This window comes from Sphaerodactylus townsendi, linkage group LG15 (assembly GCF_021028975.2).
Source record: "Sphaerodactylus townsendi isolate TG3544 linkage group LG15, MPM_Stown_v2.3, whole genome shotgun sequence".
In the NCBI taxonomy this organism is placed as follows: domain Eukaryota; kingdom Metazoa; phylum Chordata; class Lepidosauria; order Squamata; family Sphaerodactylidae; genus Sphaerodactylus; species Sphaerodactylus townsendi.
In genome coordinates this window covers 22002301-22024406 of record NC_059439.1, presented here as the reverse complement: position 1 = coordinate 22024406, position 22106 = coordinate 22002301, and the positions used below count along the sequence as shown (strand labels likewise).

The following is a 22106-nucleotide window of genomic DNA, read 5'->3' as shown; positions in this document are numbered from 1 at the left end:
GGGTAGATTATCCCCCACCCTGAAACAGCATCACTTTCAATGTTTAAACTGGGAACCTCAGATTTTCTGTTTAAATCCATGCCAAAGGGGATGGATTTGAAAGGAGAATCTGGGGAAATTGGAGGGTGCCTGCTGTCAGGCATGCAATTGTTAATCTAGCAGCACCAAAATTTCAGGGTATCTTTAGGGAGGCCATTTGCCGAGCTTTCACGGGCTAGACCACTTGGGTGAGCTGGAAGGTTTCAGGAAGTCATAGCGTGTTCTAGCAGAGCTCCCGACGTTTAGCCGGGTAATCTGGCAAGCTGGTTACATCTTCAGAGGATCTTCATCTGGCATCTTCATCTTCCTCTGAAGATGCCAGCCACAGATGCAGGCGAAACGTCAGGAGAGAATGCTGCTAGAACACGGCCATACAGCCCGGAAACCACACAGCACCCAAATATCTTAGGAGACTCTTGTACGATACCATCCAGGTTTGGTGAAGTTTTGCCTAGTACAATGTTATGGAGCCTCGAAAAGTATAGCCCCATCTAATAGCTCCCATTGGAAACAATGGGGATGGGGGCACCCTCTTTGGGAGTCCATAATTTTGGACTCCCTGAATCAAACCTTACCTAACTTGGGTGGTATCCTCAGGAAAGTCTCCCAAAAAATCCCTGAAATTCTGGTGCTGCTAGCCTAAAAAGTGCGCCTTCTGCACACCAACAACTGAAAAAACACTAAAAATACAAAAAAAATACTAAAATAGACTTTTTAATGCAACATTTTCAGTATATTTGGTCTATTTGAGCATTGTGAAATATAATCCTGGACTTCATTTTTGAAAACCTACCCACACTTTCCCAATGGCCTCTTTCATAGCCTCCTTCACAACTTTATTCCTGAAGCTGTAGATGATGGGGTTCAGCAAAGGGGTCACCACTGTGTTTAGTACTGTGGCCAACTTGTTAAAATTCATAGAGGATTTTCTTCCTGGCTTGATATAGATGAACATGGAGCTACCATAATAGAGTGATGTCACTGTGATGTGAGAGCTACAAGTGCTGAAGGCTTTCTTTCGGCCTTTGGCAGAGGGAATCCTCATCACCGTGACAATGATGCAGACGTAGGAGACAACTGTCACATAAATGGTGCCTGAGAGACCAAAGCAGAGAATGCTGGCCTAAGACTTGGAGAAAGTGGATGTCAGCACAAATCATCTCCAGCATAGGACCACTGTCACAGAAAAAATGATCAATAACATTTGGGCCACAGAAAGGCAGCCTAGCCTTCAGCACCATAGATATTGTTATAGAAAAGAAACTGCACAACCAACAAGACAGTACCATCAGCTGGCAGACCCGGGTTCTCATGATAAAGATGTATCTCAGCGGGTTACAGATGGCCACATAGCGATCTACTGACATAGCGGCTAACAAGAGAACTTCAGAAGAACCCGCCACAAAATAGAGGTATCCTTGCAGAGCACAGGCAAAAAAAGAAATGGTGTCGTCTGGTAAGATGAGTAGGCTGAGCATCTTGGGCGTGACAGTTGTTGTGATGATGATCTCTAGCCAGGAGAGGTTCTTGAGAAAGTAGTACATGGGGGTTTGGAGGCGGTGATCCATCTCAATCAGAAGAATGACCAATCCATTGCCAAGCAAAGTCAGGGCATACATGGTAAGGAATAGGAGGAAGAGTGGTATCTGAAGCTGGTGGAGATGCGAGAAGCCAAGGAGAATAACTTCAGTGATGACAGGTTGAGAAAGGTTTCTCACACTCATGTCAGTCATGAATTGGAAAAAAAATATTCTTTAACTCACCCTGCCGATACTTGCTCCCTCTGCAAAATCTCAAATTACTGTGAACCTGAAGCATAAAAAAAGAATCAAAACACGATTTTTAAACAAATCAAGAAGCAGGATACAATGTCCCTTTCTGTCAAACACATCCATACTACATACTTACTGAATAAAGTTTCTGGTGGCAAGGGCCTCCTTCAGTGTGTCCCTTTCAGACTCACAAAAAAGCTATGATCCCTCTCTCTCACACACACACCCACACACTCACACATACATACACACAAATTTTGGGATGCCATGGATAAAGCAAAACAAGAAACCAATTTGACCTTATTTTCTTTTCAGGTATAATCACATCATTTCTGGTATTAGGTCTGTTGCCAGATAGTAAACTCCAGTGTTAATGCCATGGCTAAAACCGTTATGAAATTCAGTTAGGAGACCGGTTGGAATAAGGAGCCATGTTTGTATTTAATGGCCCATCCAAAGGCAGGGGATGAATCCGGTGTTGGAGGTGGTACAGGTCTACGCCAGCAGATTTGCCATTCCCAGGACACTTAAATACGTAACTATGGCCCCTTCCGCACACGCAAAATAATGTGTTTTCAAACCACTTTCACAACTGTTTGCAAGTGGATTTTGCTATTCCGCACAGCTTCAAAGAGCACTGAAAGCAGTTTGAAAGTGTATTATTCTGCATGTGCAGAATGAGCCTTAGCCATATACCAGGATTACTGTAATAATCTTCTTTTTACTTGGCTGGATCAAAAGTTTGCATCTTGCCGATGGAAAACAGAGTAGTCCCAGCAAAAGATTCCATCTGTGAACAAAGACCTTCTTCTAGCAGCAATGCAGGATCAATATTATGTAATGAAGAATTGATCTTTAAGCAAAACAATTAACCTCCTTTGATTATTATCAGTACTTCAAAAATGTGCCTGTATATTTCGCTCTAAAATAGAAATATTACATTATATGTATTGTATCCTTCTTAGCTTCAGTTTTTTTCTCATAAATATGCCACATATTTCTGCATTTCTGCAACAATTCATTTTATGTGTTTTTCCCTTCACCATTGCTGCTGTGATACTGTTTTCACTTTTTGATATTATTATTATTATTCATTGGCTTGATAGTGAGAAGATCTGGGTGCTATTAAAATACTGAGATTGTGAAATAAGATTTTTTTTTTAAAAAAAAATTCTGTTTGTAAACCTTTTGTCCTTTCTCCCTTTTAACCTTCTTTTCCTCTACACTGTGAAGACTTTAGTTTGGATCAGCACAAAATTGCTGCTTGTAGTAGAAGTCATGTAGCCTTTTGCATCTCTGCTTATGTAGTGTCTTATATAATTAATTTCTGGAGCCTATAAACAAGGAAGGCCTTATGTTTTGAATATGAATTTGTACAAGTAAACTATGCTACGATTTGTTTAGGTTTCCACTGGATCCAAGTTATTGTTTGTGGTAGTAATTTTCAGTCTTACTTACTATTTTCCTTTTCCTGGTGAGTTTCCATTCAAAGGCAGAAGGTGCAGTTCTCAAGTCGCTTGCTTTGAATCACTGAAATGGACATAATTTTCTTCTCATGTTGTACCCACCATGGATTTCGGAGACTTACAGATGCATTCTCCAAGATCATGTCCATACAAAAAATAGTCTCTGCCTTGGCTATGCTAGAGGGATGCTTATTTTAAGGTATATTACCCAAGATGATGCTTATGAAACATGTGATAGAGTCTTCATCTCTTTTGTATTATAGTAATTAGTATATTCATTTACCTTAGAAAATCCATTCCAATTAAGTAGGTAAGAGAATTTGTTTCAAGGCTCTATAGGGAGATCCCACTTGAGACTCATGAATCATAGATGTGTTTTTTCATCTCTCCTAAAAATAAGCAAATGCACTTAACGTTGCATGAAGTGGATAAGGTGGTGGCCTTCTGATCTGGTTTCAGACCTCACCTCTGCTGGGAAGGGGGCTCATCCTATGACCTTGAGCAACACTGCGGCCGCTTCCGCACGAAGGCGGAAGGGGTCAGGTCGGCGTAGTCCATGCCGACCCGACCCCTCTGGGACTGTTCGCATGAACGGTCCCAGAATCAGCTGAGACGACGGCACAAAGCTGCGCCATCAGAACAACTTACCGGTCCTGTGGCCCTCCGGCACATCGCTGAGGCCAGGGGGACACGCCCCCCTGCCCTGCACAACCACTCCAGAGTCGCAGGGCAGAGGGGGGTGTCCCCAGGCCTCGGCGATGCGCCGGAGGGCTGCAGGACAGGTAAGTTGCCCGGTCGTGGGGGGAGGAAAGGCGCTTGGAAGCCGCTGCCGTTCGCATGGCAGCGGCTCCAAGCTGCCGTTTCCCATAAACCTTGCTTGCCAAGCAAGGTTGGGAAACGACGGCTCGCCACCAGTTAAGCGGCGCTGAGGCTGCAGCTGGGCAGCTGCTCTCTGTGTGATCGGCCCCTGGGGACGGCATTTTTGCCATCCCCAGGGCGCCATATTCTGCCTCTTGGCCTCAGTTCTGCATTTCAAATATGGAAGGAGCAATGAGTCTTGTTACTAAAGGACATGTAACACAGGAATGCATTAAATTTTAATTTATGCAAGGATCAACTTTGAAAGGTTGACATTGTAAAGAGTCAGAGAGGAGAACACGGCCCTTGTGAAAAGGATTATAATATACTCTAGTGCCCTTTAGTGGTCATGGTTCAGTTTTCCTTCAAGGATTGTGAAATTTAAAATGATTTGCAATTCAAATAATTGGGAGTTATTTCCACCATCTAAATTTAGATACTTGGTTAGAAAGATCTATAAAATGTTATTTTGAAAAGTGTCAACTCAGTTGGTAATATACTTCTTTTTTGTCGGCACTTACCTATACAGTTTAACATCAATTCATTCTCCTATATGAGGTGTCTAGGTGAGAGGCAACATGGTGCAGTGGTTAAGGGCAGGTGGATTCTAATCTGGAGAACCAAGTTTGATTCCCCACTCCTCCACCTGAGTGGCAGAGGCTTATCTGATGAACCAGATGTGTTTCTGCACTCCTACATTCCTGCTGGGTGACCTCTGCCTAGTCACAGTTCTCTCAGAGCTCTCTCAGCCCCGCCTACCTCACAACGTGTCTCTTGTGGGGAAAGGAAGGGAAAGGAGCTTGTAAGCCACCTTGACTCTCCTCACAGGAGAGAAAAATGAGGTATAAATCCAAACTCCTACTCCTACTTTTTTTCTTCTTCTAGTTCCGGCTTGGGAAATTTTATGTGGTGGGTGGCTGGGAGTTTGGGAGAGAAGGAGCTTTAATCAGTGGTGGAATCCAAAAAAATTAGTAACAGGTTCCCATGGTGGTGGGATTCAAATTGTGGTGTAGTGCCAATGGGGCTGGGCAGGGCACGGCGGGGGCGTGGCTGGGCATTCCGGGGGTGCGGCATTCCTGGCTGGGGCTGTGGCAAGGACACAGCCACTGTGCCGGTCCTTGGGCGGGAAATGAATGCACGCAGGCGCAGGCTGCCATGCACACCGGTGCACCTCCTGCTAGATTGCTTCAAGTTCTGTGCGCTACTGCTGAGAGGAGGGGTGTAAGTAAGGCAAAAAACATGTGGCAAAATCACCAATTAGTAACCCCCTCTCGGCACACACAAATAATTAGTAACCTACTCTCAGGAACCTGTGAGAACCTGCTGGATCCCACCTCTGGCTTTAATGCCATAGACTCTGCCCTCTGAATCTGCCATTTTCTCCAGGGAACTGATCTGTGCAACCTGGAAACCAGTTAAAATTCAGGAAGATGTCCAGATCTCATCTGGAGGTTGGTAACCCTGTTCCAACTCCAGCTGTGTAGTCCCATCCTGTACACAGTAAACAGAGTCCCTTTCCATTTCTTTTTTCCCACCACCCTTAGCAGGGGCTCACTACAGCATAGTACAAATGCAGAATTTCCCATTCATACCAGCACACATCCCAAAATAAAGACACAAAACACAGGTATTTGTGAGTTAATCTACAATGTTATTGAGTGGCTGATTAGCATTATGAACTATTCATTTCTTTTTAGTATCGGGCCGTAACTCATTAGACAACAGGCTAGTTGTGTTTGGGCATCTCCACTCTGGCTCCTAATCTTTTGGGCCAGGAACCACCACCAAGTTCTTATCCATTGAGCAAAGTGCTGTATTGGGGGTGTAATTATTGTAAATCAGTATTTGTTTGTAGGAAAGAGCTGCCATGTGTGGCATGAATGAAAATGGCGGCCAATACCTGAATTTTCAGCTATATGCACTCTGACTGTAACATGAGAATTACTCAATGCACATACAAAGAACAATCAAGTATCCTATGGACATGGATTGTACATAAATTCAGGATAATCTGTGAACAGGGTTTCAATAACTGATGGGCTTGACAATTATAATAGATGATTAAGAGTAATAATTCTTCACCATCAGAATGATTCATGTGTTCCTCTCCTTTTCTTTCCCTCCCCATTTAAATGTTCAATAATATCCTCAGTTTTGGAAATGTCAAAACACTGATGCCACTTTTTATCATGCCAAACGGCAATAAAATATTGGACTATCATCCATGGTGAGCTGCAGAAGACATTGAAAATAAACTTTGGGCTAGATCTTAAATGCATATTATTAAGTATTGTGCCCACAATATACCAAAAGTATGCGACTAATTGTTTAAATATATGATAATAGAAACAAAAATTGTATTTACAATAAGGTGGAAAGCTGAACATTACCCAGATCTCATGGAAGGAATGAGTAAGCTCACCGAATATTTAACAATGATAAAACAAACATCTTTGGTACATAGCAGACACTCCACAGAGTCAGAGAGAAGATGGAAAGTTTTCTTGGATTATATAAATCCTTGAACAATAAATGGAATAATCTTATCTGGGCAACTAAAGACATAAAGCACAATATAGATAAAAAATTTTGAATTTTATATTAATTATCAGAAGTTTACAAAATTGAACTAGAATGTAACAAAGCTGGAAAACTGGACGAATAGCAGATATATCTAAGGCCGTTTCCGCACGGGCAGAATATGGCAGCCTGGGGACGGCAAAAACGCCGCCCCCAGGCCGCCATTCGCACAGAGGGCGCAGCTGCATCGCAGCCGCGCCGCCCTCCCGCCGCCCTCCCGCCGCGAAGCCGGCGTTTCCCCAGAAGCTTTGAAGCTGCCTCTGTTGGGGAAAGCGCGTCTGAAGCCGCCGCTGCCAAGCGAGAGGCGGCAGCGGCTTCGAGACGCTCCCCACCCTCCTTGCACCTGGCACTTACCTTGTCCCGGGCCTCCTTCGATCGCCAGGCCTGGGGACAGATTTCGCCCTGTGCCACTGGAGCAGGCGCCAAGAGGGCCAGGGCATGTTCCCCAGGCCTCGGCTGACGCTACCGGAGGCTGACATACAATAGCCGGGCCGCACTTTCGCGTGGTCCCGGCTGCCCGGCTCTTTCCAGGACCGTCCGTGCGGACTGTCCTAGCATCGTCGGGTCGGCGTTAAGTACGCCGACCCGGCCGCTTCCGCATTCGTGCAGAAACGGCCAGAGGTTTACAGGATTATTCTATGTTTGATTTTATTATAATACAATATTTTTAAATTAAATAATAACAATATCCTCAGTTTTCAGCCAAGGAAATGGGGGTGGTGCAGAAGGAAAAGGATATTAAATACTATAGTTGCTCTGGTGAATGCATAAACTAAATAATAAATTACAAGTCTTCATCATGAATTGATTCTTGTAACCTGCCATAGTATAAAGCCATGCTTGCCTACAACAATCCATTATGTGCATTCATAGCTGACAATGTTGTTTTTTTCCAAGAACATTCCATAGTGCTACCTGGATTTCTTTGTTTTTGAGGCTGTAGATGAGAGGGTTTAACAAAGGAGTGATGATGGTGTATAACACAGAGATCACACGGTCCTCTTCCATGGAGTGACGGGAGGAAGGCCTCATATAAGTAAAGATGCCTGTGCTGTAGAAGATACTCACCACAGTAAGGTGGGAGGCACACGTGGAGAATGTCTTGATCCTGCCCTGAGCCGTGCTGATTTTGAGCATGGATAAGACAATAAGTACATAGGAGAGGACAATTAAGGAGACAGTTGCTATAAGGATGCTTCCAGAGACAATAAAAGACACTAGTTCAGTAAATGAAGTGTCAGAACAAGAGAGATGCAAGACAGGTGGGATATCACAGAAGAAGTGCACTATCTTATTGGGACCACAGAAATTCAGAGAAAAAATAAAGGCTGTGTTGACAACACCATTAATATTTCCAATGGCCCACGAAGCTCCTACAAGCCATCTGAGCATGGATTGACTCATGGAAGTAGCATGTAATGCAGTGGGTGGCAGATGGCAGCATAACGATCATATGCCATGACTGAAAGTAGAACACCTTCCGTAGCCGCTGTGGTTAGAAAGCAATACATTTGGACTGCACAGCCAGGGAGTGAGATGGTCTTGTCCCCTGACAGGAGGTCCCACAACATCTTTGGTATGGTGGAGGTGATGTAGCAGATCTCAGTAAAGGACAAATTGCTCAGCAAGAAATACATTGGGGTGTGGAGATGCTGGTCAATCTGTATTAAAATAATAATGACTCAGATTCCCCTGCTAATGTGAACATGTATATCAACAGCCCTGTAGCGAAGAGGACCGTTGGATATGAGGATCATCAGACAGACCCAAGAGAATGAACTCTTTTCAGATGTGTTTGGTTCTTTCTTTCTTCCATTTTGCCAGTGAATTATGACTCTGCAAAGGAAAGACCAGGATGACTTAGGGAAAACATCTTATAATGAACAGCCTTGCAGAATTAGGGCAGTGGATTCCTGAATAAAGTCAATATGTCTCCATTTGGGACTTCCCTCTTGCTGCCTTCAAGCTTTCCTAGCATTATTCCTAGCATTATTGCCAGTGACTGTTGTCTTCTCATAATGTGACCAAACCACACAACTTCTAATTTGGTGAACAAATTCTAATTTGGTGAACTATGTTCATATGCCCACTCCCTCCCAAAAGTCTTCAAGGTAGCTTTGGGCCAGTCACAGTCCTCTCAGAATTGCTCAAAACCACACCTGGGCAATGGCAAATGTCTCTTTCCCTTTGAAAACCCTTCCAGGGTCACCATAAATCAGTTATACAATAATACATTTATATTCTCGATCCTAAACATAATTCTTTTATAAACTTCTAATATATCTCCCCTTAGCTGTGTTTTTTTTCCTAGACTGAAAAGTTCTTTCAACCCTTATCACCTTGGATGCTTTCACTTTTCATTACAGATGTGTGGTATCCTCTTTCTTCTTTGCAACTAGCCCCTTCCTCACCTAAGGGGTAGGAACCTTGGTGAGCAAAATGCTACCTTGGCGATATAGGGAGAAGTTAGCACACAATCTATAAAGAATATCCTCACGTTTTGAAAATGGATCTCTTCACAGTGAACCCACATTTAAAGAACGGCTCTGCTTCTATCCTTGTAACTTTTCCCTCATGTTGGGAAATATCATAGACACATATTCCCCTAGTTTGCAAGACGCAAAGACCAACCTTGTTCATCCCACTGATATTTTCAAGCTGCAATTCTGAAGTCAAGAATGAAATTCCCTTTCATTTGCAGAGCTCTTTTATGTCTTATGTCTTTTTGATGACAACTTACTCTATAGCAAGCTGCTGCTGAAATGATGTAGCTATGTATAGTTTACATTATTTCTCAGCGGAATTGTTCGAATGAGTCCTTTTGAGGAATGTTACAAATGCACTCAAACCATAAACATAGTCTCTTGTGAGAGAAGCAAAAACAGTTGAGGGAACCACTGCAATGAGACTTGGCTCCGCAGGGCCTCTGAAATGGAGATGTTCCCGGGGATCTTTGGTTGAGGCAGCCATGGTTGCCTTTCCAACTTGCTGGCCTCCCGATCTGACCCCCCTCCTCCCGCACAAATGGTTATAAATTATGTTCCAATAGGGTGAGGATTCAAATGCTTTTTAAGCATTATTAGGGCCCTTTATGGTATCCTAGCAACCACTTCAATTTGTCAGTGGCCATCATTGATACAAATTGGTGTTAGTGTTTTAATGTTTGTTATTGCTTATGATTGCTGAATTAGAAATTGATATTGATTTGTTTGTGGCTTAATCATGTGTGTTAGCTGCCCTGAGCCCAGCCTTTAGCTTGGAAAAAGTAAATTTAATAAAATAATGAAGAAATAAATAGTGACCTTAGGAATTAAAATCCTTCAAAATATTTCATTGCCTTGCTCAGGTCTTGCAAACTCAACTCCATGGTTACCTTTGTAAAGTCAATCCATCTCATGTTTGGTCTTCCTCTTTACCTGATGCCTTACGCTTTTGGGATATTATTGTCTTTTCCAGTGATGTCTTCTCATAGTGTGATCAAAGTGCTATAGCCTCAGTTTAGTCATTTTAGCTCCTAGGATTAGTTCAAGCTTGATTTGATCTAGAACTCATTTTTTTTCTTTCCTTCCTTCCTTCCTTCCTTCCTTCCTTCCTTCTTTCCTTCCCCTCTTTTCCCTTCCTTCCTCCCTCCCTTCCTTCCTTCCTTCCTTCTCCCTCCCTCCCTCCCTTCCGTGCTTCCTTCCTTCCTTCTTCCCTTCCTTCCTTCCTTCCTTCCCTTCCTTCCTTCCTTCCTTCCTTCCTTCCTTCCTTCCTTCCTTCCTTCCTTCCGGATGCCCATGATATCCATAACATTCCCTTCCAACACCAAACTTCAATATGAAAAATGGTGGTATGCTCTTTTTACTCTACCATCCACAACTCTAATTTAAACGCATGTAACGACTACAGAAGAAAGTATCAGAAACACATATGATCTATGAATGGCATTTCATGGTATGTTTACTATCATGTCATGTGCCTAACATCAAATTACCAAAAAGTAATTCGCTCTTAGTGAACAGACAGAGATTAACTTAGGAAACGTACTGATAGCAAAATAACCTTATAGTTGCCCTTACACATCTGAATAAGGAACTTACATGGCTGAACAAGAAACTCTGCAGCCATGGCAAATCATAACTTGGGCTGTTTCTGCATGGGAAAATAACAGCACCCCAGGGATGCTAAACTGCATCCCTGGGGAGGAGTTGCACAGCTGGCACTGCTGCATCACAGCAGCGCCTATCCTCCTTCCCCAGCAGTCTTGAAGGCGCCTGCTTTCAAACCCCAAATCAAAGGGAGCGAGGTTTTTGCAAAGCAGTGTCTTCCCCAATGGCACGGTGTGAACAGCACTGGCAAGAAGGCGCTGTTTTTCTCTATCCCTCCACTCACCTCTTCTGGCAGCGTTGCTCTGGAGGCTTGAGAGACATGCCCACTCTGCCCTCTGACCCCTGGAGGTGGGAGGCTAGCATGGGCACGCCCCTCCAGCCCTCCAGGAGCCATGCTGCCAGAAGAGATGAGGGAGGGGACCAAAGGAGAGATGGCTCCATGCAGAGCACCTCTCTCCTGCTGGGGAGGAAATTAGCTGCTCACATTAAGCCTCCACCGGCATAATTTATAATTTATATGCCAGTGGAGGTCTGCTCGTGGGTGTGCGGAAAGGGCCTTGGAGTTGGATACAACCATGTTTTATGATATTGAGGGGAAAGAGGTGGGACTCTTTGATCAAGCAAATATGCATGGAATCATATGGCCTCTGGGGGCATGGTAGGTGGGTAAAAGTTTCATCTCTCACAGGGGCTGCCTTAAAGAGTGGATTTGTGTGAGTCTAGCATTGTTGAAGCTTCCCCACTCAATTTACCAGGTCCACGTGGATATTGGAAATGACAGTGAGGAGAGCACAATCTTTTAATTTCATAATATTCAGATTCAGGTTTTGATCCCCCGCCAAAAAAAAATTTCAGTAAAGTGAAATAAAACCAAATAAGCATTATTTGGCTTTAGTTGAAAATGTCCAGGGTTTAAACCCAAACCCAACATTTATTGAATAAAAAAATATTGGGCTCATTCTCTAGCAGTTGTCTAACTCTAGCAGTTGTCTAACTGTGACTCAGCCCAAGGTCACCTGAGCCCTTTGGGGAGGGCGGTATAAAAGTGGAATAAATAAATAAATAAATAAATAACTGTGGATATGAACAAGAAGCATGGTAGTCACAGATGTCAGCAGGGCATGCATGTGGATATGTCAAACAGAAAAAAAAGGCTCGTTAGACTGGATCTGAACAAGCCAAATGTGAAAACTGAACATTTTGGGCTTTTCACTTTCAGGATTTCCCATAGGTTTCAATTGAGGGAAAAATGCCTCCATTAAAGCCTATGGAAAAAATCTTTGCAAATCTCTTTTGACTGGGAGCTGCTTTAAAAGACGCGGCAATAAAAAACTGCAGCAGTTTCCCCACAAATCCATGACCAGACTAATATTAAATCTGGTGGAAAAGCCAGTGTTGTTTCATGGTTCTATTGTGCTTAGAAGAGAAGAAGAGTTTTGGATTTATATCCCCCTCCTGTGGTGGAGACTCCAAAGGGCTTTTACAGTCTCCTTGCCCTTCCCCCTCACAACAAACACCCCAGAGGTGGGTGGGGCTGAGAGCTCCGAAGAGCTGTGACTAGCCCAAGGTCACCCAGTTGGTGTGTGTGGAGTGCCCAGGCTAATCTGAATTCCCCAGATAAGCCTCCACAGCTCAGGCGGCAGAGCGGAGAATCAAACCCAGTTCCTCCAGATTAGATACACGAAGCTCCTAACCTCCTCTACTTAACTGCATTTGACTGGATCTGAACAAGGCAAATGTGAAAAAAGCTGAACATTTTGGCTCCCCACTTTCCAGGATTTCCCATAGATTTCAGTGTAGAGGAAAAATGCCTCCATTGAAGCCTATGGAAAGTCTTCTTTGCAGAGACTCATTGATGGGGAGCTGTTTTTTGAGATATGGCAATAAAACTGCAGCAGGTTTCTACAGATCCATGACCAGACTACTATTAAATCTGCTAGAAAAAACAGTGTTTTGCTGCACACACCTAACGTCACTTCCAATTTGGCCGTAATATGCACTGTGTAATCTTGAAGCAATCATATATCCTTCACCCTACTCCTAATTCTACAGGATTGCCAAGATGGGGAAAGGAGGAAAGGACTAGTTATTTATTTTATTTATTTATTTATATACCACCGCCCTGCAATAAAGGCTCAGGGCGGTGTCCATCAGTCATAAAGCAATTTAAAACATATAATAATAATACATAAAATACTCAAACTTGCAGATGGCTTCAACCTTTGTGTACCCAAGGAGGCTGCCAGCTGTTCTTATATGGTTGAAATAATCCCGCTGGCCAAATGCCTGGCGGAACAGGTCCATTTTACAGGCCCTCGGAAACTCTGTGTCCCAAGAGGGCCTTGATCTCACTGGCCTGTTCCACCAGGTAGAGGCCAGAGTCAGAAAAGCCCTGGCCTTGTAGAGGCCAGCCGGATCTGGGGCCAGGGATCACCAGTAGGTCTGCTCTCATGAGCAGAGAGGCCTAGAGGGGCTATATAGGGAGATAGTCCTCAGATACAGGGCCAAGGCCTCAAATGGCTTTTGCTGTCAGTACCAAAACTTTAAACATGACCCGTACTGAATTGGCAGCCAGTGTAGTTGGTATAGGACCGGGCGCATCCGTCCCTAGATGTTGGCTCCCTCGAAAGGAGCCTGGCTGCTGCATTTTGCACGAAGTTTCAGTTTCTCATCCCAAGCTCCTTGGAATATGGCCAGGCCAATGAAAATAGGAGGCTTTAGGAAGAACATTCTTAATAACACTAAAGGACACCCAATATAAACTGTTTATTTTACTATAGATTAGAGCTGTACAATGGCATATGATCAAAAGATGTCTTTCCACTCATCTGTCCTGAAGGGGTATTTTGATCAATCCCTATAGCCATCTCTATATATGCATATATTGTTACCCAAAATGGTGGGAGTCTGTCCCTTTCAGAAAGGGAAATTAGCAAGAAAATACTCTTGGCTTAGCAAAAGGTTGGGCAAGCTTGAGCTCTTCATTGCCTATACTAAGTTCAGATTTTCCTCAGAGGGGACCCATGAAAGCCATGATTCATCTTCAATACTGATCTTTAGTGTCAATCAGTGTCAATCAGTTTCAGAATGTCAAAGTTTCTTGAAAACATGGTCATTTGAGCTCTGAAAACACATCAGTTCTATCTCACCTTACCTATTACTTTTTTGAAGGGCATTTAGCAACATCCTGTTCCTCAAGCTGTATACTATTGGATTAAACATAGGTGCAATGATCCCATACATACAGAAAGGGCCTGATTCTCTTTTAGAAGAGGAAGGAGAGCTGGAGAAAGTAGGTAAAGATGGCAGGACATAAAATATGTTGACAACAGTCAGGTGAGAAGCACAGGTGGAGAAGGCTTTGAGGCGCATCCTGTGTAATGATCCTGAGGATGGATGCCACTATATAGACATAAGACACTAGCGTCAACAATACAAAGGAACCAATGACCACATTTCCACCCACCGCAAAGACAACAATCTGATTGATTTGAGTGTTGGAGCAAGAAAGCTGCAAGAGAGGTGGAACGTCACAGAAAGAGTGATGGATGACATTGTCCTGACAAAAAGACAAACGGGACATCAGGCCAGTGTGTACACCTGAATTAGCCAAGCCCAGAATCCAAGCAGTGGCTGCTAAAGAGGCACAGACTTTGCAGCTCATGAACACGCTGTAATGCAAAGGATGGCAAATGGCAACATATCGGTCATCACAGCTATGACACTCCCAGCAGGAGACATTCAAATGCCACCAAAAGAGATAAAGAAGAACAGTTGGGATAAGCAACCAGATAGAGAGATAGATTTTTCCTGGGAGAGGTAATTCATCAGCATCTTGGGGACAATGGCTGTTGTATACCCAATGTCTACCATAGAGAGGTTGGCCAGGAAGAAGTACATGGGGCTGTGTGAAGTTTGTCCTCCAAGCTGATGAGTAAGAAAGGGATAAGAATGTTTCCCATCAGGCCACTACGTAGATAAAGCAGGGAAGGCGCCAAATAGAATGAGTTGGGTTTCAGGGTCACTCGGAGAGAATCCCAGGAGTATAAATTCGGCAGTGACCGAGTGGTGACATTCTTCTGCAATGTTTGGCATGGAGGCTCCATCTGTGAAGAGGAGATGGATTTATATTTTGTAATTCTTGGATTTGATTATAAACCATTTTCAGACAGATGGTTCAGAGTAAAGACGCCCTGTTAAATGTCTCTTTCCCCAGTTAATTTTAGTTATTCAGTGAGCTCAAAGAAAAAAAGTGTTTTGATTTATACCCTGCCTTTGAGGTGTTAAATTAACACATTGCATAAGAAACTGACTGCTTTTAGAAGTAAGCAGTCAAATGACTGTGCATAAGTACAATAATAATTATATTAGTGTCGCAAATATTCCTCTTCTTGTAAATGCACCATAGACTATGTAATATTTCGTATGAAGTGCTTCTAGTACTCTTATTATAGATTATAGATTATGTGTAACATTTTTTTGAATAGTGCTTTCTAGTAACTCTTTTGTCTATATATACACTATGAGTAACGGTGCCTTGTGAAACTGATGTACCCTGATCTTGTACTACTGGTCGCTGACTGTAAAATAAAATGACTTGGTTCTATGCATAAAACAAGCTGAATAGATGAGTAAAACTTAAATTCCCTCAATTACAATCCCCTCCACTATACCCACTTCTTCTTGGTTTAAATCATATTATTTACAGCAGACATTTAGCTGAATTACTAACGGTGGATGCATATGAGATAATAATCGAGCTCAAGAAGCAGAATCCCAGTATGTTCAACAGTGATTCCAAGATAAGAATTCATCATTTACTATTCTCTCACTACTTTAACATTGATAAATTCCAGGGAAAGAGGCAAAAAAAAAAGGATTCAAAAGCGTCCATTTTATACTACAGCTCAACTTTCCATCCCATGTTCTCTGTTCCATCCCTACTGATTCCAGCAATATATAATTTTTTTCTAATATTTAAATTGTTTTATGAGGTCTCTGTGAAGAAAATGCTGAATTCTCACAAATGTGTGAAACTTAGACACTTTCAGGAGAACTGTTTCTACTCACCCATTGAGAAGCATTGGGTAGACCTATTCTCTCCTAAGTAGCCAAAGGTTCGTCAAGATTTGTGCTTGTGTTCTCTTTACCAAACACTTCATTGAATTTTTTTAAAAAAAATAGGAAAAAAACTGTATATTTCCAGAATTTAGCCAGAATAAGTTGAGTACAACTATATACTCTTAGGAGCTGAAAAAAGGATACCCAGCAACTTCCTGGGGCAACATTCAGAGAAAATGGCAGAAGGAAGGATCTCCTTAAGCCAAGCAGCATACAATGTTGAGCACACATGTTGAGAAGGTAACTGACCAAGACAACTTAATTGGGTGGGAAACATGAAGCCCTCCTGAGCTCGAAACTCTGCAAAGCCAGGCAGGAGACATCTTGCAAACAACTTGAAGCCAAAATGTTCACCTTCTAGCATCTTCAAAATAAGACTAGCTTGGGCTGAAATAAAATGTCCTGAGAATGTCTTGTGGATTGGGCGGGGAGCTGTGATGAGTTCCTCTCTCAAGACACCTTTTTGCATCCCTCAACAATACAAAAGCATTTTGGAGTGACTGATTACACTCCACACACTGGTGCCAGTCACATATGCAAGGTGGAAATGTTAGGAGCCCAAATTACTGGACCACAGTCACACAGTCGAGGAAAATCCCACAACTCTTGCAAATTACATAACATTATAAATATATGGAATTATGCACGATGAAAATTTAGGGAAATAATGTCACAAAAAATGTCATATAAATTTTGCAATTGCCAGAAGTCAACCTTGGACCAGCATCTGCTGATAACTTGGCCACAATGTCCTTGTATTACAGCAGAGCTCCACTTACAGATATATATAACAATAGGGATTGCATTATACTTCTTACAGTCAACAATGTAATCTTACCCAGAGAAATGGATTACTTCAAGATCGGTGAACCAACTTGAAACCCAAGCTCTGACATTTCCATCAAGACATCAAGTCGTGTGGGATGTTGAACTCTGAGATTCTGACGCATAAAGGGGGGGTAATCTTGTGGTTCTGAAAGCCAGCTTCTCAAGGAAACAAAACTGCAAAGAAATATCAACTGATCATCTGGGACTGGTGAGATAATGGACTTGATCTCAGTGACATGATGAAATGGTTCCTGATGAATGAAAAAAAGGAAAAAAAATGATTGCCTTCTGGAGATTAATATGTCCCACTAATGTCCATTACATCCCCAGGAACTTACAATAAATTACACATACTATTTTGTAGAAACATTTTCCAGTTTGATCAGTTGGGTTGCTGAGGGGGAAGTTCAAAGGATCAGTGGACTTCCTTCCTCCATAATTGTTAGATAGATAGACTAGTACATCTTATATGTATTATTTGCCTTCCACCGAGGAGCTCATTAACTACACTGATGTTGATATATTCATGAACTTTTTGCTCTTAATAATAACTTCAATTAGATTTCAACATATAAAACTATGTTCAGTCACCTGTGCTAATTTCATATATGAGTGTGGATTGTTTCTGTGAGCTTCTTTTTCACATTCTGTCCTCTATTAATGGTCATATTACTTCTATAACATAGAAAACCCACAAAGACTTTTATATTTTTCACTTGCAGAACTACTATATGAAGGTCAGGGTAAGTGATGACGCAAGAAAATTACAGTATTTTACAAATTTAAAGAGTAAACTAATTAAAAGTTATGATATTACACTTCGCAGTATAGTTTTACCTGTTTCCATTTACCAAAAGTCATTCCTTTATAGCCCATTGAGGAAAAAAAGACTTTTAATAAAGTTGACGCTTTTGACTTTGTGCACCTAAACCCAACAACATCAGTTCAGCCTGTGCTTTTAACAAATATGCTACTTCTAACCATATTTTTACAAGACATGCTAAATATTCCCAGAAGACGCTTGTGTTACATCATTTCTTGATCTCATTACATACTCGTGAGATTTCAAGTGAAAATTTCAAAATGGATCTTAAGAGACAGAGACAGAATGTGAATTCTAGAAGAACACAGAATAACATTATGTCTGACTCCCCATTTTAATGGAAGTGGGTTGTGGAGAAAACAAGGGCAGATAGGAATTTTTTTTCTCAAGTTTTATTGGTTTTATTGTTTCTCAAGTTTTATTGTTATCTGAACTCATCCATTCACTAAGTTTTGACCATTACATATTTTATTTATCTGTTACATTTATCCCTCAGTTATATTACAAGAGGGTGAGGATTCAAATGCTTTTTAAGCATTATTAGGGCCCTTTATGGTATCCTAGCAACCATTTCAATTTGTCAGTCGCCATCATTGATACAAATTGGTGTTAGTGTTTTAATGTTTATTATTGTTTGATTGCTGAATTAGAAATTGATATTGATTTGTTTGTGGTTTAATAATGTGTTAGCTGCCCTGAGTCCAGCCTTTAGCTGGGAAAAGTAAATTTAATAAAATAATGAAGAAATAACTAGTGACCCTGGGAATGAAAATCCTCTAAAATATTTTTATTGCCTTGCTCAGGTCTTGTAAACTTTGGCCCTTTCTGCATGGCAGCGGTGCAGGGGTGAGTCGGCATAAATAATGCCGACGCACCCCACCGGGACCATTCGCATGGATGGTCCCGGGATGGCAGCAGGTGGCGGTGAAGCCTTTGCACAGGCTGCACCGTCGCTGAATGCTACTCTGTCCACTGGCTTCCTCGCATAGTCGCAGAGGTCAGGGGACAATAACCCTGCAGGCTGGAGTGACGGTCGGAGTCGCAAAATAGAGGTGTCCCCTGGCCTCTGCGATGAGCTGGAAGCCAGGAGATGATGAAAGCATTTAGGGACGATGCAGGGGAAATGGCGCCTTCCAGCCACTGCCGTTTGCACTGCCATTTGCATGCTCAGGGAGCGAGGTTCAGAAGCAGCGTCTTCATGCCGCTCGGGGGTTGTGAGGCCGCTGCTGCGATGCAGTGAATTTTCAATCACTAGCATGTCTAATAGTTGCTACATGGTTTTTTAAAAATTTTTGTTAATCATTACTCCATATTTTCTTTATTTATTGTCTTTATTTCTCACCAGTTTTCTTGTCAGCTCTTCTTATAAAATGGTATGTGTTCTACTTCCTTTTCTAAACAGTGGTGAAGTATTAAAAATTGACACAAGGAAAAAATGACACAAGGAAAAAATGCCTAGAGATTTCAAGGTTGTGTTGTAAAATAGCAAATATGATCCAGACAAACCTATGTGGCCATTTACAAACTTATATGGAATCCCAGAGATATAAATATCAGGCTCATTCCGCACATGCAGAATAATGCACTTTCAAACTGCTTTCAATGCTCTTTGAAGCTGTGCGGAATGGCAAAATCCACTTGCAAACAGTTGTGAAAGTGGTTTGAAAATGCATTATTTTGTGTGTGCGGAAGAGGCCTCAGATATTTAGGGTGCTTCAAGACATGCCATATAATGCACTTTCAATTCACATTCAATGCATTTGGCAACTGGTTTTTACTGTGTGAAATGGCAAGATGCACTTGCAAACAATTATTAAAGTGCATTGAAAGTGGATTGCTCATTATTTAGCATTAAATAAGGCCATTAAAGTCAATTTTAAGCAGAGTTGCATTTTTCTAAGTCTGCAGAAGCTACCTGGGTTTTGAAGGCTGTTCAGGATTGTACAAGCAGCAGCTAAATTCCCACACTGAAAACAATGGAACACAGTAGAGTACCACTAATTGGCGCACACTGTTGCATCACTTGGGGTGTGCCAGCTGCTCCCCTCATGATGCAGAAATGGCATGCTTCGGTTTTCATCTGTTGCCAAAGTCCTGCAGGCTAAAGTTCCTGCCCTTGCGCTCGCTGGCAGCGCTAGCGTGGGGGGCACAGGAGCTGGATAGTGGAGCAGGGCGGCTGAAGGCGGTCAGCGCCCCTCAGTGTTTCATTTGCGACCTTGCTACACTGATGAAACAAAATTCATACTCAAACATTCTTCCTTCAACACCTTATTTCAGTCTTACCTTTGAAAACTTCATGCCAAACGCAAACAATCTCCTTCCCATTATTTTCAAGACTTTCAAAGCTGCTTCCTTTTAAGCAAGCAGGCGAAAACCCCAAATAAATGTTGTACATCAAAGCAAGTTTGATATTTTAAATACCTCAAGGCAATAATTGGAAAGAAATATTTGCTAATGTTAAACCACACAAAATACCAGTTTTAGATTATTTAACAACTGATTTTTTTATAAATTGCTGGCGGACGTTTTGTTATATCTTTTGCAAACCATTTTCAGATTGAAAAATAGAAAAAAATATTTCCTTTGGAGCACTCGCTTCACAATCGCATACCATCACTTCTTCTTACGAAGCACTCGTCGAACTGCCCCATGCACTTCCTTGTTCCTGAAACTGTAGATTAGAGGATTGAGCACTGGAGTAATGATGACATATAGCATAGCAACCAGGCGGTCCTGTTCCATGGAACGACTAGAGGAAGGGCGTATGTACATGTACATAAGGGCACCATAGAAGATGCTTACCACAGTGAGATGGGATGCACATGTGGAAAACGCCTTCATCCTACCCTGAGCTGTATGGATTTTTAACACTGAGGAGACAATGAGGATATAGGAAAAAAGGATCAGGCAGAAAGCCACAATCATGATACCGCCAGAGAGGGTAAAGGTCACCAACTGGCTATCCAAGATATCCGAGCAAGAGAGTTGCAGGAGGGGAGGAATGTCACAGAAGAAGTGGTCAATTTCATTGGAGTGGCAGAAATCAAGGGAGAAGACCAAGGCTGTGTTGACAATGGAATTGATGTTTCCAATAGCCCAGGAAGAAGCCAGGAATCCCCGGCATATTTTCTGACTCATAAGAATGGTGTAGCGCAGTGGGTGGCAGATTGCTGCATAGCGGTCATATGCCATAGCTGAGAGAATCACACACTCCATACTCCCAAATGTGACAAAGAAATACATTTGGAGTGAACAGCCTATGAAAGAGATGGTCTTGTCTCCCAGCAAGAGGTCCCATAACATCTTTGGGACAGTGGTAGAAATATAACAGATTTCAATACAAGACAGATAGCCCAGGAGGAAGTACATGGGAGTTTGGAGGCACTGATCTATCTGGATCAATGTAATGATGGCTACATTCCCTGCCAAAGTCACAAGATAAACTAATAAGCCAAGAGCAAAGAGAAGAATCTGTTTCTTTGTGTCAAGAGAGAATCCCAAGAGGACAAACTCTGTGATCCAGGTCTTGTTCTGTCTTCCTAGAAACTTGGTGAAGTCCATCTTCATGCAGGACAGTGGAGCCTTTTTGGCGGATGTGCGTATGGCAGTTTGATCTATGCATGCCAGCAGTTTCATAAAGACAACAATAAAAGACAGCAGTCAGCTTTTATTATTCACTGTCCATGATCAGCATACTTTTTCAGTACAGACAGCATAAATGTATCACAAAGGGGCAGTGGTGGGATCCAAAAATTTTAGTAACAGGTTCCCATGGTGGTGGGATTCAAACAGTGGCGTAGCGCCAATGGGGCTGGGCAGGGCACGACGGGGGCGTGGCCGGGCATTCCGGGGGCGGGGCATTAATAATTTCTCTGTTAACCTTTAAAAAACTCTTACTGTAAAAAAAAAGTTCCTATTTTCCAGCTGGTATCTTTCTGTCCATAATTTAAACTCATTATAGCAAGTCCTATTGTCTACTGCCAACAGAAACAACTATTTCTCCTCTAATGGACTGCCTGTCAAAAACTTAATACTTTCAAATACTTAATTTTGTTCTAGAAATCAAAAAAAGGATACTTTCCTTAAACAAGGAACTTTACCATATTACTAAAACATGTTTTTAAAACAGCCCAACAGGGAGAATTATCCCGTTTTCTACCTTCGCTAACCAGCCACTTGGGAAACAACAGGACTTTATGATTTTTGGACCTAATGGAATTTCTAACGGAAAAGCAGACCCAATTAGTAACCCCCTCTCGGCACACACAAATAATTAGTAACCCCCTCTCGGGAACTGGTGAGAACCTGCTGGATCCCACCTCTGCAAAGGGGTAGGTAAACTACTTGTGGGCCAATGCCTCATTTCCAGAGGAACATTTAGTCCTCCTGAGAGTAGAATTCAAGAACCAAATTTACCTTGACTAGATTTTAAAATGTAGAATCATAGAATTGGAAGAGACCCCAAGGCCCATCAAGTCAAACCTCGGGCAATGCAGGATCATATAATCAAAGCACTCCTGACAGATGGCCA

The 22106-nt window shown here is 42.3% G+C and overlaps 3 protein-coding genes and 2 pseudogenes across 3 annotated transcripts in view; all 5 read right to left on the bottom strand.

Moving 5' to 3' along the window:
* The window catches only part of LOC125444579 (olfactory receptor 1019-like), a 118379-nt gene that overhangs the window by 76679 nt on the left and 19594 nt on the right, over window positions 1-22106 (bottom strand). The window lies entirely within an intron of this gene.
* On the bottom strand, window positions 815-1763 carry LOC125444063 (annotated as a pseudogene).
* On the bottom strand, window positions 7583-9685 carry LOC125444062 (annotated as a pseudogene).
* On the bottom strand, window positions 13954-18740 carry LOC125444061 (olfactory receptor 151-like). The gene is given in 4 exon segments (XM_048516499.1): window positions 13954-14173; window positions 14175-14531; window positions 14567-14730; window positions 18456-18740. Coding segments are annotated over 4 exon segments (1026 nt in total).
* LOC125444060 (olfactory receptor 5A2-like) lies at window positions 20189-21136 on the bottom strand. Its single transcript, XM_048516498.1, has one exon. It carries the CDS (start codon window positions 21134-21136, stop codon window positions 20189-20191), a length of 948 nt encoding a protein of 315 aa, XP_048372455.1.